This window comes from Rhea pennata, chromosome 5 (genome assembly GCF_028389875.1).
Source record: "Rhea pennata isolate bPtePen1 chromosome 5, bPtePen1.pri, whole genome shotgun sequence".
In the NCBI taxonomy this organism is placed as follows: Eukaryota; Metazoa; Chordata; class Aves; order Rheiformes; family Rheidae; genus Rhea; species Rhea pennata.
Genome location: NC_084667.1, coordinates 39,718,750 through 39,734,433, shown reverse-complemented (window position 1 = coordinate 39,734,433; position 15,684 = coordinate 39,718,750). Strand labels below are relative to the sequence as shown.

The 15,684-nt window shown below is 41.1% G+C and overlaps 1 protein-coding gene across 1 annotated transcript in view; it reads left to right on the top strand.

Moving 5' to 3' along the window:
- Positions 1 to 15,684, top strand: part of BRSK2 (BR serine/threonine kinase 2) — a 310,485-nt gene that overhangs the window by 226,540 nt on the left and 68,261 nt on the right. Inside the window, exons 5-8 of the mRNA XM_062576596.1 lie at positions 1,574 to 1,690; positions 10,852 to 10,885; positions 11,769 to 11,837; positions 14,720 to 14,866. Coding sequence (XP_062432580.1) covers positions 1,574 to 1,690; positions 10,852 to 10,885; positions 11,769 to 11,837; positions 14,720 to 14,866 — 367 coding nt within the window. The remainder of the gene's footprint in view (positions 1 to 1,573; positions 1,691 to 10,851; positions 10,886 to 11,768; positions 11,838 to 14,719; positions 14,867 to 15,684) is intronic.

Sequence of the window (15,684 nt, the reverse complement as noted above, 5' to 3'; positions counted from 1 at the left end):
ATCGTAGGATTCAATGTGATAAGGTAAATGACCTATATCTGTTTTGAACATGTGCTATTTTGCTGGAAGTCTCCGTTAAAGATATCTGTTACATTCCCCAGGTGTCCTGCTACAGCATACTTTGGTTTTGCCTAAAGTTGGCCTACGTTATTTAGAAGTTGTCTCAAATTGATTGTTCCAAACTTCTGTTTATATCTGAGGGGATAATTTCCAAGACATTGTCATGATTCTTACATTTCTGTGGGAGGATAGAGAATGACTACCCTTACAGGGAGGTAAAGGTAGAGTTACACTTGTGTACGTGAGGAATGCTAGATTTACAACTTGTAAAGTCAAGAAGAGATGGCAGAAGGTTGAATTCTAGTCATTGCACTAGATTATCCTAATACTGGGTCTTGTACTGAATTCAGTTTATAGTCAGGGTAACTGTTTTGAGTGAACCACTGTTGCAAATGGCTGTTGTTTGTCTAACGCTCACACATGTCATCAGTTGGCATTTTCCCACAGATTTCTGTTCTGGCTGGGTACCTGAACTAGTGGCTGGATCTAGAAAAAAATTGAGTTCTCAGATTTGGACCTTTCATCAACAAAACATCAGACACATTTTGCTTACTCATAAGCAGAAAAAAATAGACAAGTTTCTTTTTCAGTCTGCCTGGTTTTAAAGTGCTTCCTCATCTTCGTGACTCTTGAAGAGTTGCAAATAAATAGCAAAAAAGGCAAAATCATCACAAATTTTGAGCAAGGCTTTTGTCTCTGGAAAAAAAAAAACCTTCAAAAAGTAACAGTTGTATAAAACTGTTCACCTGAATTCAGAGAAGGAGAGGGAGATGCACGGTGGTCTTGGCAGTGCATAATGAAGATTAATAAATTAGACAATGTATGCTACTTCTGATGTAAAGCAGGAGTTGCCATCCTAAAGGTTGCAACTGTCTGGCTGTTTCCATGTTGGCAAATAGGAAGAGAGTCACGCTTTGACTGAAAGGAGGAAAAGGACGCTGTTGACACCCTCAGTTATAGGCAATGTTGAGTTTGAGTGATTTCTCCATCAGAGGTCATTGCCTGAAATGATTTCAAAGCCGTATGTCTATTTAAGCAACACCTAATAGGAGTTTTACGGGGTAATGCTTACACTAAGTTTTTTGCCTCTGGATAGCAGTCATTTTGTTTCCTGTTGTTGACAGAATGTATTGATGATGTTCTCTCCTGCTTTAATGAACTGGTATATGATAGAGCATATCAGCTTTAAATCCAAGATGAAATTCTTCTCCTAGCTACTTCCTGCAATCTGTCCTTCAGCTTGGATTGGTATCATAGAGGTGAAGCTGCTCGTTCTTTACTAGGGTGCCACAGGCTTAAGCCTCAAATACAACAGGAATGGACATTTGGCAAATGATCTGAAGTATTGCAAAGATTGGATCTTGGATATGTATAATCTCCTGTCTGGGACAGGAAGAAAAATGAAGGCAATTAAAATATAAAAGGTTGGAAACTATGCTGGATAAAGAACAAGTTGTGGAGTGGGAAGTATGTCCTGGATAATTTAACTCACATTTTGATCCTTCCTTTACAGCCACAGGGATTTAAAACCAGAAAACCTACTGTTGGATGAAAAGAACAACATCCGGATAGCAGATTTTGGGATGGCGTCACTGCAGGTTGGGGACAGCTTGTTAGAAACCAGTTGTGGGTGAGTGTCTCAGAATTATTGCAAAATCAGTGATGGATTCCAGACATAAAGGTTGTCTACAGTAGGAGTTTTGATGGAGGCCTGTAGACTTACCGTGCACCATTATTTCCCAGTAAAATAATATATTGTTATATTATGCATATAGTGTATAAGATAGCTAAAAGGTTTTTTTTTAAGTGCTTAACACTGAAGAACAGGCCTCTGACATTGTCACATGTGGATATAAAAGTGGAAGCATTCAAGTTTGAATTTATCTGCAAATGTTGGCTTGTGTTCACTTGCACTGACTGTATATTATTTAGAAACTGAAAGCAATAGTGATGGTATTTTAAAAGAGGCCTTAAAAGTGTTAATGACTGAGGAGGAAAAAAAGAATGTAAGGAATTGCGACGGGAGTTTGCATGTTGTGTTGAGGCTGCCTGCTTGCATCTCTGTTACTGCTCCATGCTGCTTGGCTGCTGGCTCACATGCAGGATTAGCAGGGAGGCAGTGGGGTCCTTGGCAGTTAGAAGCAAGACATGACACAGATACCTAGGAGACTGGAGAAATATTGCAGGGGTGGTCTAGAAACATTTCTAGGTTAATTCAGTTGCTAGCAAGAGCTTCTGAGGACTTTCCGGGGTAGCTGGCAATGCCACGGCTGGGGCACAGCTGGCAGTGCATGCTGGCAGCACTGCTATGCCATGGCGCCCTGTGAAGCCGGGTGGAGGGCTGCTGTGGCCAGAGTGGCTTGCAGGGGCGGCTGCTGCTGGCTGCTACCCAGCTTGTAGCTATGCCTGAATGGTTGTGAGTTCTGTGATTGGAGTTACAGCCGGTGCCGGCAGGCTTGCACCTCTTCCCCTACAGACCTACGCTTCCAGGCCCTGGGTAGTGGGAATCAGATGATGCCAGCCTCAGCCTGTTGCAGTCCATGTTTTTCCAGTCTATACTTGGTGCCAAGGCAGCTCAGGGCAGACATGGAGCCATCCTAGTTCCCTGTGCAGCCCAGCCACTGCCTCTCAGTCCTGAGCTGTACCACTTCCATTTTCCAAGCCTTGAATAAGGGATTGAAACATTGTTTGAAGTTCTTGATGTGATCAGATGCTAGTTGATGAATACACTGAGGCCCACCAGTTCCTTCTGTCTCTGTGCCAAGTCAAGATTTGAACTCTTAAGAGCACAGATGAGAAGCAAGGAGCTATGAGTCTGCACATTGTCACAGCTTCTTTCAAGCCTCTCTCCACTGGGAAATGAAGTCCTCAGTGCAGTTATTACAAAGTCTCTATACACGTTAAAGAAAATCTTCTGCTTTCCTTTCCTGATAAAAACCAATAAAAATAAGAAAGAACCCAATCTCCTATTGCCCTGCAGGATCCTTCAAGCTCTTAGGGGACCTCTCAGTGGGGTTACAGTTCTCGTTAGCAGAGGGCTCTGTTGTCTAGGTCTAGAGTCTCAAAGGGAGCCTACTTGTCCTTTAGCAGTGCTGGAATTCAAATCTCCATGGTTCAAGCAGAGTCAGGCCCACATTGCAGCATCAGTACGCGCTAATAAAGAAATCAATGGCACAGAAGAGATGTGCCTGTAATAAACAGAACACAGCAGCAGCACTATGATCTCCTGCCTTGCAGATGCATTTTAAGTATGGTGCCAATCACTAGGCTTCCATGTGAGCTATTACACCACTTCATTAGTTCTCCTGGCATGGAGCCCAGCATGGCTGATACTGGTGCCTTGTGATGTATCTAGTTTGGGGTGTGAAGGGAGGCAGGCAGGAAGGAATGTGTAACAATATGACACACTTCACAAAGGAAGGCAATCAAATGCTGACTCCCCTTCCCCTGGAGCACATGGTAACCAACCTCAGAGCTTTTCAAGGCAACAGTTTCACCTACCCTTGTAGTCGGGGCTTTCAGCCAGCATGAAAAGGAACAAAACGGATTAAATCATGGCTGAGATACTGAGCTTTAATGAGGTGTTCCTCTGTGCACCCAGAAGTTAATTTCCAGAATGGTTTTATCTGTGCTGTGAACACTGATAATGGTATGAAACTGTAATATTTCTATTGACAGTCATGTGAAGAGTCTCCAGGTATTTCTGTCAGTCAGAGTGGGAGTATTGAATGGGATTTAGCAATGGATGCAGCTAACTTTCTGTCAGAACAGCAAAGTGGTTAGAGTACAGTCAAAAATAATTTTCCAGCCAAAAAGAGCTACTCGGTATAGTCCAAAGTTTGGATAGACCTTAGGTCACTACAGAGCCTTGAGTGACCTCAAGAAGATACTTAGGTAGCCTGAGATAGGCAGTATTGCATACCTCAGAGTTAATGTTTGATGAGTGCTACTCATTAGATCAGCACAGTTTTCTGTAGCACTGATGGCTGCCAGGAGGAGATGATAAAAGTTCAGTTAGCTGTGTATGTTGGAGAACACAGAGAAGAGGTAGGGATGGACTTGTTATTCCATTGACATCCTGCAAGTCAGGCCTTGGTTGTGATAAATCCCCATTACTGGAAACCTGTAGTACACAAATCCTCATTATGCACAGCAAAGAGGAATAAGCAATAGTTTTAAATGTGGGTTTCTAGGCCCTTTAGGGCAGGAGAAGCTGTGCTTAGGGTCTGCAGGAATAGTTGCGGTGCTGGCCAACACTGCTTTCTGCAGTGTTTCAGAGCGATAGAATTTGTCCAATCCATCCTGGCTTGTCACTAGGCAAGAGGAATGAGTGTCTTAGGGTTAAACCTCTCAGCTGGGACCCAGGAGAACGGAGCTTGGTTTCTGTCTCTGCTGAAAGCATTTAGGGTGGCCTTGGAAAAGACATGTTATCTTTCCATGTTTCATTTTTCCATCTTAACAAATCATTGCACTGCCTATTGCACTCTGAACATAACCTGCAGTCAGTCCTATGGGAGTCTTGGAAAGCAGGAAGGGTTGGAGGATTCCCTGGACCTTGTTTCTCTATCCTGAACTAAGAGGTCTCGTGGCTAAAAGGAAGAGTTGAAAGGGGATAGTGTTGAGCTACAATTACTGGGAGTTTATAACAATCTTTCTTAATTCCCCACCGTTCCTTATTGTGTCCTGGAAATGTGGCAAAATAAATTTTCACCGTCTTACCGGTTCTCTCCATTTCACTAACCTCGACCTTGAAACGCTTTAGTCTCTCGTGGAAGGAGATTATTGTAGGCTGCCTGGTGATTGGGAACTAGTCAGTGGTGGTGGTCCCTGTGCTGCCTGCCCCCGAATCTCTCTATCCCAAACAAACAAGAGCTGACAAGAGCAGGCAAAGCTGACATGTAAACATAGCTTGCCCCCACACCAGACCTGATCTCTGAAGAGGCAGTCAGTACAGAGACCCACGCCACTGCTGGCAGGCTCACAATTTCCTGCCTGCGTGCAGCAATTCCTCCGTATCAGTGTCTCCATAGGGAATCCTTGGCCTCATCCAGAAAGCTGCTGCTGCACTTGGGAAGAACAGAGGTGATTATGGCCTCTAGTTTTATTGAGAAGAAAGCTTTGCACCTGCTAGTGGCGTAATGGGGGAAGAGAAAGCAGCAACTTCAAACCCCTGCACAGTCAATTCCTCTGCCCACAGCTCACCCACGAGGCAATTCCTAGCAACACTTTGCAGGCCCACAGACTGCCCGGATCTATCGAAAAAGTGCATGTTCTCGTTAGGACTGATTATTAGTTCCTTTTAAGCTCTGGGCATTGCTCCTGATGCCCTTACATCTGTATTTGGTGTATCGCCCTGCCTGTGAGGAGGAGATATAGCTGCAGAGTGATATTCAGTTGTCCTACACCCCAGTTTCCTAGAACCATTTCCAATTCGAATGAGTCAGATGTGCAGCACATGATGCTGCACATATTTCCTTCCTCTTTATACACTGTGTGTACACAAACATGTGCATGTATTTAGAACATATGTAGGTATCCTATATCCCAATATCATTAGGTTTGCAAATTAAGAAATTACAGAATTAGTATTTCTTAACCCAAAAGCTTCCATTCCCAGCACACTACTTCTGTCTCTTTTCCTGATTTTCACTCTGATCTTGCTGACCTCCCAGTCATTTTTGCTCCATATTTGGACCTAAATCCCAAATCCTTTTCTCTTTTTCACTAGATTTCAGCTCTAGTTTCCGACCTACTTGTTTGTCCCAGGCCATTGCTCTCAGTTCTAATTTCTCTTATTTTTGCACTCAGTTAGGGGTTCTTTGTTTTGATGTTTGGTACCTTGTGATAACCCCAGCCAGAGCAGCTCATCATATCAGTTTCAGGTTAAAAAAAAAATTGCTTAGTGAAGTATGACCAGTGCAAGTAGAATTTGTATCACAATGCTCTAGAGAATTTATACTAATAGATAGAAACTGCGGTCTTTCAGTTGCTATGCTTGAGCAAATTTTTTGCAGAGAATGCAGACAAATATTTAAGTCTTCTCTTCACCTTTGAGATTGCTAGAAATTTTCCTTTTCTATGGGAAAAACATATTTAAAGTACATTAGACTTAAATAGAGGAAATGTTTTGGTCAAAAGGTTCATATACTCATGTGCAGTGCTCATTCACATACAAGCATGAAGCCATCTGAGGAAAAACAAGCAAAAACAGGTGGTAAGTCATAAGCAACTTAAAATGTGGATTACAAAGGGAAACCTTATTAATAAATATTAACACCAGCATCACCTATAATAAATCCCAAAGACTGTTAAAAGAGCTTTAAGTTTGCAAAGTCAAACACTGGAAATTTAAGATGTGCTACTTTTAAGATTGTGAATATTAACTTGACCCCAAACTACTCATGCACATTAGAATACAATTAATTACAAGCTTGCACAGTCTTTGCCTCATGTGGTGTTTGGATGGTGGTTTTTTGAGTAGCTATCTAACATTTGATTTATCCTCATCATTCATTGCGTAGACGCATTCATAATTTCTGCTCACCACATTGAAACCTTGTTGTGAATTCTAGGTAGGATTTTCATTATAGCATCTTAGATTTACAAATATTAACTATATTGTTTTCGTATCAACTGTGTGATATTAGCCTTGTTATCTCCGTTTATATGAGGACATCTGATTCTCAGAAATGAAAGTCAATTTTCTCGGGCAGTTTTGAGTGCCCAGTTTGATACTCTGTGGCCTGATACCTCAGAATATTCAGTGTTTGATAGCAGTCCTTTATTTTGAAAGCACAGTGCCTACTGACTGCAGCTGCTGCTCTAAGTGCTTATAAATACTGTAAATCAAACCTCAGATGTGTCACATTGTGATTTTGAAAAGAGGGGAACCTGCAAGTCCTAATTATCTGTGAATGGCTCAGTTTAAGGTACCTGTTCCTATTTACAGAGGGATTCTGTAGCAGAGGCAGAGATAGAGTTTGATTTTCCAGTGTGTCATTCAGCAGCCTTTATCACAAGATTGTCCTTCATGACACTAAACTTCCCCTCATTTTACTACAGACTTTCCAGCTTCTGCCATAAATAAAAGAAAGGCACTGTGGACAGCAACACATCCACTACCCACCCTGGCTTACCCTCGGAGTATAGTATAACCTGTTCAAGCTTCATTTTTAGCATTTCCTAACTTTTGAATACTTAACATTGCAGTCTTTGTGTTCTTTTAACATAGGGGTTTGTTTCATTTTTTAAATTAAAATTTCTTGAAGAATCCAAGTCTTAAATGGTTTAAACTCATAAACTAATCAATGAACTGATTTGCAGATTCTCAGAAACTTGTTTGTACTTGAGGAATAAACAGCTGTAAAATGGCTGAGGGCTAGGCACTGAGTTTTCTCACGTAAAGCTAAATGACTGGATTGAAGTTTAAGTTGCAAAATAGCACTCGGCCTTAACTACAGCCACTACCTTCACTACAGCCTTACCTACAGCTGGTGCCTTAGCTCAGCCTGAACTACCAGCTGCTGCTGGAACCTGTTTCTTCCATCTCTCCCTGTGTTCCTTCCCTGTGTGATCCCTGCCTGTCACTTCCTCCGCTCAGTGTGCTCCTATGTGTGTCCTTCTCCTGAAGAGCTCCCTTCATCTATTTCACTACTCGTCTGGCTTTCCCCTTCATCTCAGCCCTTTGCTACCCAGCATGAGGGGAAAAGCAGAGGGAGCCTTTTGCGCTGGTGCCTAGCTTCAGTCTGTGAAAACCAGCTTGCAGACAAGGATTATCAGAGGGTGAAAAAGAGACTATAGCATCCAAGCAACAGCAAAAACACCAGCTAGACGCAGGAGGACTTTAGTGCACCTGTACTGCCTCCTTTATTAAGATATCTTCATGCACAAGAAAAATAAAGAAGAGATGAGACCTCTCCTTCCTCCTTCTCTACAGAAGCACTGCCTCCAGCTGCGAGGCCTAAAGAACAGCAGAGAGCAGTTCCTTCTTCCCTAAATAGCACTGTGTGAAGGGGTGGGACCAAAGGAGCCTGAGGTGGGCATCCACTGTTAATGGGACCTTGGGAATCTGTCAGGTAGTGCGAGTTCTGTTAGAAATCCGGTTTAACCACCTGACTTGCCACATGATGTAGACCGATCATACAGAACTCAGCTGTCCCTGTGATTCCTGATCAACCAGCTGCTTCCCCGGAGAAGCAGCTTCTGAGTATTTGCAGATAAATCCTACGTGGACGGCTGATTTTTGTGTGCACAATGCAGGTCTCTGTTATCTACACAGTGAGTGTGGTAGATCCAAATTACTTGCACTCGTGACAGACACATCACATCTGCACTGCAGGTGTGGCAGTGATTGCCTCAGACCTGCTGTAGTTGCATAGGATTTTGATGTGCACAGTAGCTACTTTTCTAGTTTTTCAAATTTGTACTGCTGAAATTTGGGGTAGCTATATCAGAGATACATGCCTTTCCCTCTGGATGAATGACTTATCTGTCAAGGATCATCCTAGATTTTACCACTGTAACTTTGGCTTATTTGCTGTGGTTGAGATCCCACATAGGTGCTTTGATAAGGATCCCGTAAGTCCTTAGGTGACCGTGTCCAAGAGTCCAAGATTGTTGCGTGACCATTCAGAGAGCCCTTCCTGCTCCAGGAAGACTAGCTTGGGAAAATTAGCATCGCCCTTCAAGTAAACACTGCCAACACTGGCACTTTTTTGCAGCAGCACCTGCAGGCATCAACTGCTTCTTGATCTTGCTGAGCGATACATTTATTTGTTATCAAGGGCAGCTTGTGGCTTTTGCTGCACAGAGATGTAGCTGAAAGATGAGGCGATGGCCTAGGGGAAGAGGCACAGAATGTCTCTTTGACACACGTATATTGAATAATTGGTGATAAGAACCAAAGAAATATTCATGACTCTGTAGAAAGATAAACAGATTTTTGATTAAATTTGGGTTTTCTCTTTAAAGCAGTTGAAGTTGCTCTGTGATTGGCAGCATGGAAATGAGTTTTCTATGGGTTCTGGCTGGCTGGAGGATCCCGTTTAGAGCTGTTAGCCAAGATAATGCTGCAGATATCTAGCTGCTGTGTGTTGGCAAGAATTCAGAATGGCTGTGCCAGAAACCTGTGCTCTCTGGGCAGTTGCAGTGCGGCTGTTGAATGACCGAATTAATCCAACCTGTTCTCTCCAAGCTTCATCCATGTGGTCTACCCAAAAACATGTCCCACCAGACAATTTACTTCAGTATTTGCTTAGCTGGCTTAGCTTTTAGCCAGCATGGCCAGTTTCTTCCATAGATGGCTAGAATTTCTTTGCCTTTTTTGTTCGTTTGTTTTTGCATTTTTAAGATAAAGGGGACGTCAAAGTTATATGATTGTATGAGAGTTCAGAGGTTTTATGACAGCATTTGTGTGGCCATTCCCCTGGCTTTTAATGGAATTTCAGTGATACCTTGTACAAAACCTAGTAAGCAATACAGTAGCTCACTTAGTGACCCCACTTTCTCTCAAGCAGTAGTCAGTAATGTGCTACATGTCTGTTTTGACTCTCTAATCTAGTTTTATAAAATTTGGTCTAAGTTAATACATTTGGGATCACTGCTGAACAAATAGACCTGGTTAGAATACATGTAATAACCTCCTAAAGAGAAGATTTTATTAAATATTATACTAAACTTTCAAAGTTCCACCTTTCCTATAATTTGTAAGGTCTCAGTTGTGGAATCAATTACATTTATCTCTTCTTGCTTAAGCTTTGCTTTCAAAGTAGCTGGAGACCCAAGTGTACCTTGAGTTTATTAAGATAGTCTGGACGTGGCCATGATACCAAAGCAGGACAGTCCATGCACATGGGATACTATTTTGCCATAAGTGTAGTGCTCATGGAAATCTCACTGGGCATTAATGTAGCATTAATATTGGCATAAAGATAACCTCCCTCTGCTCCTGTTTTACTCCTTGCATTGCAAAACGGTTATTGTCCAGCTACATTTAGGTTTGTTGCCAGAAGCAAATGCTCAAGTGAGTACAGGCTCAGTGGCTGCTGGGAGGTGTCAGTCTAAACAACAGTGAGATTTGCATGCAGGCCCCAGACAGTTAGCATCCCTTTTACTTTGTCAAACTGTCTTTAATAAAGGCTACAAAATAAATAGCCATGGCTATAATCTTTAGGGATTAAAATGATTACCTGGCAAGTTGAAGTAATTAACTGTTCTCAACCAGGAATCAAGCCAGAGATATATGGGTGGAAGGATGCGAAAAGAATATATTAACTCAGTAAGTATTAGTACTGCTGTCCATCCTTCTTGTTTTGTTTTCGTTAAAGGAAAAGGCAGGTGGAAGTCATGTATTGACAGCTTTTATGACCACTGGAGTAACTGGAAGCAGTCTTAGCAGGCGAGATGCAAGACGTGGTTTAGATACATGTGCTTGGTCTGAAAACATTGTTCTGTTGTTTTTCTAAAAGGCTATCCAGTGTGTGCCTTTCTTTTCGTATGGAATTAGAGTCAGTAGGTCTGGAATTCTATATAATCATCCTCTCTCCCTTTCTAGCTTTTAAAAACGCATGGTAGTGCCATAGAATTTTGAATTATACTGGTTCTTGAAGCTGGCCACTTTCTGGGTTTGTCTTAGAAGTGGAGTTTCATTAAACCAAGGAAAAAAGGTGCTATTTTTGCCCACTTACATTCTGTAGAAGTAAGCCAATCATCATTCTGCTGGGCAAAATGGAAATGCACATAATTCGTAAATACCGGACTCTAACATGCTCATTTGATGTGTTTTGTTTTCAGATCACCACATTATGCCTGCCCTGAAGTAATCCGGGTAAGTTGGTTAAAATCTGAGTATTAATGTGTTTGTATTCAAAATATGTCACTTACTGCATGTATGCAGCTAGATCCTATCTACGTGAAACCTGTCCAAGGCAAACAGCATTAGAAAGGACAAAATGAATGTAACTGTAGTTTTCCTTGGGCCCTAAATCAAGCCACATCAACAGTATGAGGGAAACTGTTCCTATGTTATTCCCAGAGTGTCCTATGTGTCACGTGGTCAGCCAGAACTACAGTAGCCTGGTTTAACTTGATCTTCCCACCCAAGGACTGCAGTCCCCTACACTCTCCCTTCCCTGTTGTAGCTGTCATTTCTGCCAAAGAATTAGGGTTGGCTGTCAGTGATGTTACGGGTTTCTGTTAAGCAATATGAACTATCCTTTCCCTCTGCTCCCCCTTTGCCCTCTTAAACTGAGTGTCCGGGGTTCCAGGGGCCAAGGTTCCCCCCTTTTGAATCATAGCATTAATAGAAAACCAAACTGGAAGAATACAGAAGAATGAGACAAAACAATACTGTGAGTTCACAAATAACTTGACTGTTGACAAGCTCCTTGAAGAACCAATGAGGAGAAAAACAGCTTCTTGATGCACCTCACACTCTGTTTAAGCACCAGTCCTAATCATTTTCACATCATAGACCATTCCTGTCCTGCTGCCCACTTTTGACCCTGTTCTTGCAGAACTCAGATAAGATTGTTCATAAAAATTCAATTAATGAGCTGTGTCATGGCCTCCTGGTTGGGACAGTCTCCTTGGGAAGCAGGTGGATGAGTTGAAATACAAGGTTTCCCATTCTCTTCTCTCTGGTTCTTCAAGGATAATGAATTCATTTACTAGTGAGCACTCTTTTGAACTTCCGTGTCATTATTGCGCAGGGAGAAAAATATGATGGAAGGAAAGCAGACGTCTGGAGCTGCGGAGTCATTTTATTTGCGTTGCTAGTGGTGAGTCATCTTCCTTGCTCTATCCTTTAAAAAGAAAAGAAAAATTCAAAAGTGATGCTGTATTTAACAGTGATTCTATTGACATCATATATAGTTGTGCTTTTTTAGTCCCCCTATTTTTGTATCTCTCAGTTGCATCCTTTCCTCTTATTTCTACATCAGTCTCAAAGGAAAAAATATTTCACTGCTTCTTTGAAATGCTTCTGCCCTACGCAGCAGAGCATAGACAAGTCTCAGACTTGCCTCCCTAAATGTTCTTTGCTGTGTTGTGCTATTGCAGCACTTGGAAGAACCCCAGTCAAAGCATATTGAAGTTTTTTGGCCCAGAAGGATGTGCAGGGTTACAAGTACATGATACAGGGAATATTAGTCTTTCACAGTATGTAACTGTATGTTTCAGTTGGTATTTGCATACGCTGACTGGGATGTTTTATCAAGAGAAGAATCAAGTGCAACAGTTTTGTTTCATGCAAGTATTGAGCTACGTTTTAATTTAGTACACTTGAGAATATAAAATTGAGCCCAAACTACAAAGTTTAAATTAATTTCCATCTGGCTTAGCAATACTTTCCTTAGTATTTAAAATGTAGTATCTCAGAACTTACCCTTGATTCAGTCAAAGTTTCAGTTCCTTGTAGAATTTATTCTGATTTGCAGTGATAATGTAAAACTACCAAACATACAACAATTGGATGTATACCTGAAAGCAAATGAGGAAAATATAGATTATGTTCACGTAAGCAAGGATTATATTACCATATGCAGATTTAATAGTGTATGTGAGGATAGATTTAATATGCCTGTTTAGTTCTTATACCTGAAATAGCTCAGATGATAATCTACAGTTATAAAATAACAAGCTTGAAGTCATATTTAGATCTCATTGTACGTTTATTAGTAAACCTAATTACTGGTTACTAATTTTTCACTTAAACTCTTTGATTTTGAGAGGAATATTTATTCACTGAAAGTAAAACCTTTTCTGGGGGTTAGATTCTGCCCATTATTTTTGCTTAAAATGCTTGAAAATTATCGAGGATTTTTGTTTCAAGATCTATGCTGATAATTTGAAAAATGATCAAAATAAAAATATCTAGAAATAATCTCAATATGATTCTTTATATCACCTTAACCAATTTTCACTTTTTTTTCTTTTTAGTCATTTCAGTTCACTAACATTTTTCAAGTTTTAGAATTTTTATCTTGATTTTGCGAGAGAGGAATTTTAATCATCTCACAAATTATCACCTGATCATCTCTTGCTCCTGAGCAAGTATTTTCATGGATGATGGAACAGAACTACATAATGAGCGCTTCATACAGCTTCTTCAGTTTTAGGAAATGAAGAGAGAAGTTGTTGAGATGGTTAGGATTTGTAGGAGGGAGCTTTTCCTTTCCAAACTGTCAGGGTTTGGTGTCCCTCTGTTCCTGGGAAACGTCTTCATCTGTGCCTACATATATACATGAGCCTACGAAACAGTTGAAATAAGTCTACTACTGACAGAGCAGAGCTCTCTAGTTAATTATGTCAGGACAAACCCTACAAAAAGTCTCAAGCTATAATAGCAGTAGTAATAAAAGAACTGCAGTTGTACCTTCCTGTACCTTCAGGAAATGCTGCAAAGCAGCCCTACTGACTTCATCATGGATTAAATTACGTTAGCCAAACTACTGAACTATCAGAATTGATTTTCCTTTAAGTCTGGAACAGTTAGGAAAAACTTGAGGTAACTCGAGAGATTGGTTACAGAACACGGGGAGGCTCTCTCTTTGAGACCACCTGAATGAACAAACAAAAGGAAATAGTGCCCCATAGCTGTTACTGCTAGGTGGGCTTTCTGAGGCTTCTGCAGGTGGAGTTGTTGGTCTCTGTAAACCATATACACACAGAACTGATTATACAGGTGCAATACTCACTCCAGTATGAGCAGTGCCAGCATTCACGACGGAAAACTTCATTATCACAGCAGCTGATAGCTTGCAACTTCCCACAAACCTTCCTGGAAATCAAGGAAGCTCAGCACCAACTAGAATTATGCAGTGCAAGAGAGAAGTGACATAGAATATGCAGGATGCTATAAAAGGATATCAACTTCAGTCATTGGAGTTATCCTAAAGATTTCTTTTCTTTCTTTTTTTCTTTTTGTCCTTGCAGTGAGGATAGATCTTTTGCTGCTCTTTGTGGCAAGCTGATGATCTATTCAAAATGTAGATTTCAGCTGAAAAAAATCAAGGCATTCTTACAAGCAACTGTAGGGAAGCAATAGGAACTGATGACCTGGCTGCATCATGGGAGTTGGATGGAATAGATTAAACAGGTAGAATATCTGCTGCTTCCAAAGGTCAATGTTGGTTAGGATTTCTTTCAGCTATGTCACCCCATTGCTCCAAGAGAAAGAGTATGTTCTTTAGTGAAAGTCTCTCAAATGCTGTTCACCTTTTCTCAGCTTTTGCAATAAATGTGTCTCAGGAAGATTAGAAATAAGGAGACGATAAACATTGCTGCAGTGAAAGTATGCCCAGGAGGAACACCAACACATCAAAAGCTTGAGCTGGATTTAAGTGAATCCATGCATCTTTGGTGAATTTGCCTGGAAAGGCAATTTCATATTTTGTATTATGTTTTATACTGGTATTCATTTTCTAATTAAAGGTTTAATAGAAAAAAATGTCCTCTGTTTTGTTTCCCATGTTGGAGAAAATACAACAGTGCTAAGAAATTACTTTTCAATGGATAAAAAGTTTCACTTTTTATAATTCCGTATGAATTAATTTTCCCTTTTCCTATCTCTTACTATCTTTATTCTGACTTTTCTCCTTTTCTCATCTCAAACTCCCTTTCTTTCATCTCTCCTATCCACTCTTCTATCACACCCCTGCAGGGCGCCCTGCCATTTGATGACGACAATTTGCGGCAACTGTTGGAGAAGGTGAAACGTGGAGTGTTCCACATGCCACATTTTATCCCCCCAGACTGTCAGAACCTCTTGCGGGGGATGATTGAAGTGGATGCCTCGAAACGTCTCACGGTAAGAAGGCATTTGCTGCAAATCATGTGATCAAGACTTCATTTGTCATCTCATTGCAGTTAGGGTTGGATAACTGAGATAACTTGCTGATTTACTGTCACTTTCGTGCATTTCCTCCTAAAAAAGAATGAAGGGAATTTACAAAGTGTTTGGGAAGAAGCTAGTTGCCTTCTCTTTTAAAGGATGAGGGCATATTACCTTCGTGTCCGTAACCTCATAGTTCACCTTCATAAGGAAATGGTGGACATACAGAATCACAGCCTTATCATGTCATCACGTCACAGCTGACATATTTACACATTTTGGAGTCCACCTGGGTAGTCAGGTCCTCCTGGCTGACATACTAATTTGTCAGGGACATAATATGACTGTTTGAAGGTCAAAACTGCCTTCAAAACTTTTTTGAAGCTTTGCTTTTAAAAGGGTTAAGTTTTTCTTACATTTCTGACTAAAACTGTGGCTTGTCACTTCATGCCACTCAGCTTGCATTGTATTCTTTCCTGCATATGCTCTGCATTATCCTCTGGCAGTCTTCAGAGCAGGTGCCTTCTAATCTTCTAGTTTGTGTTGTGTCCTGTGGTCTTGAGTATGGGTAGGCCCACAGTGTTGAGCTCCTGGCACTCAGCACTGAAACTTTGCATCTAGGATACAGCCTGTCACTACAACAGAGGCCCTGCAAGGGTGAGCACTGTGTACTGATTGTATCCTTCATTAACACTGTGTTAATGTTTTGGGGAATTAAAAAAAATTAGCAATTAAAATCATTTTGGGAAGCAAGATTGCATGCTTGTCAGTGGAGGCTTCTGCCTTTATGAGTG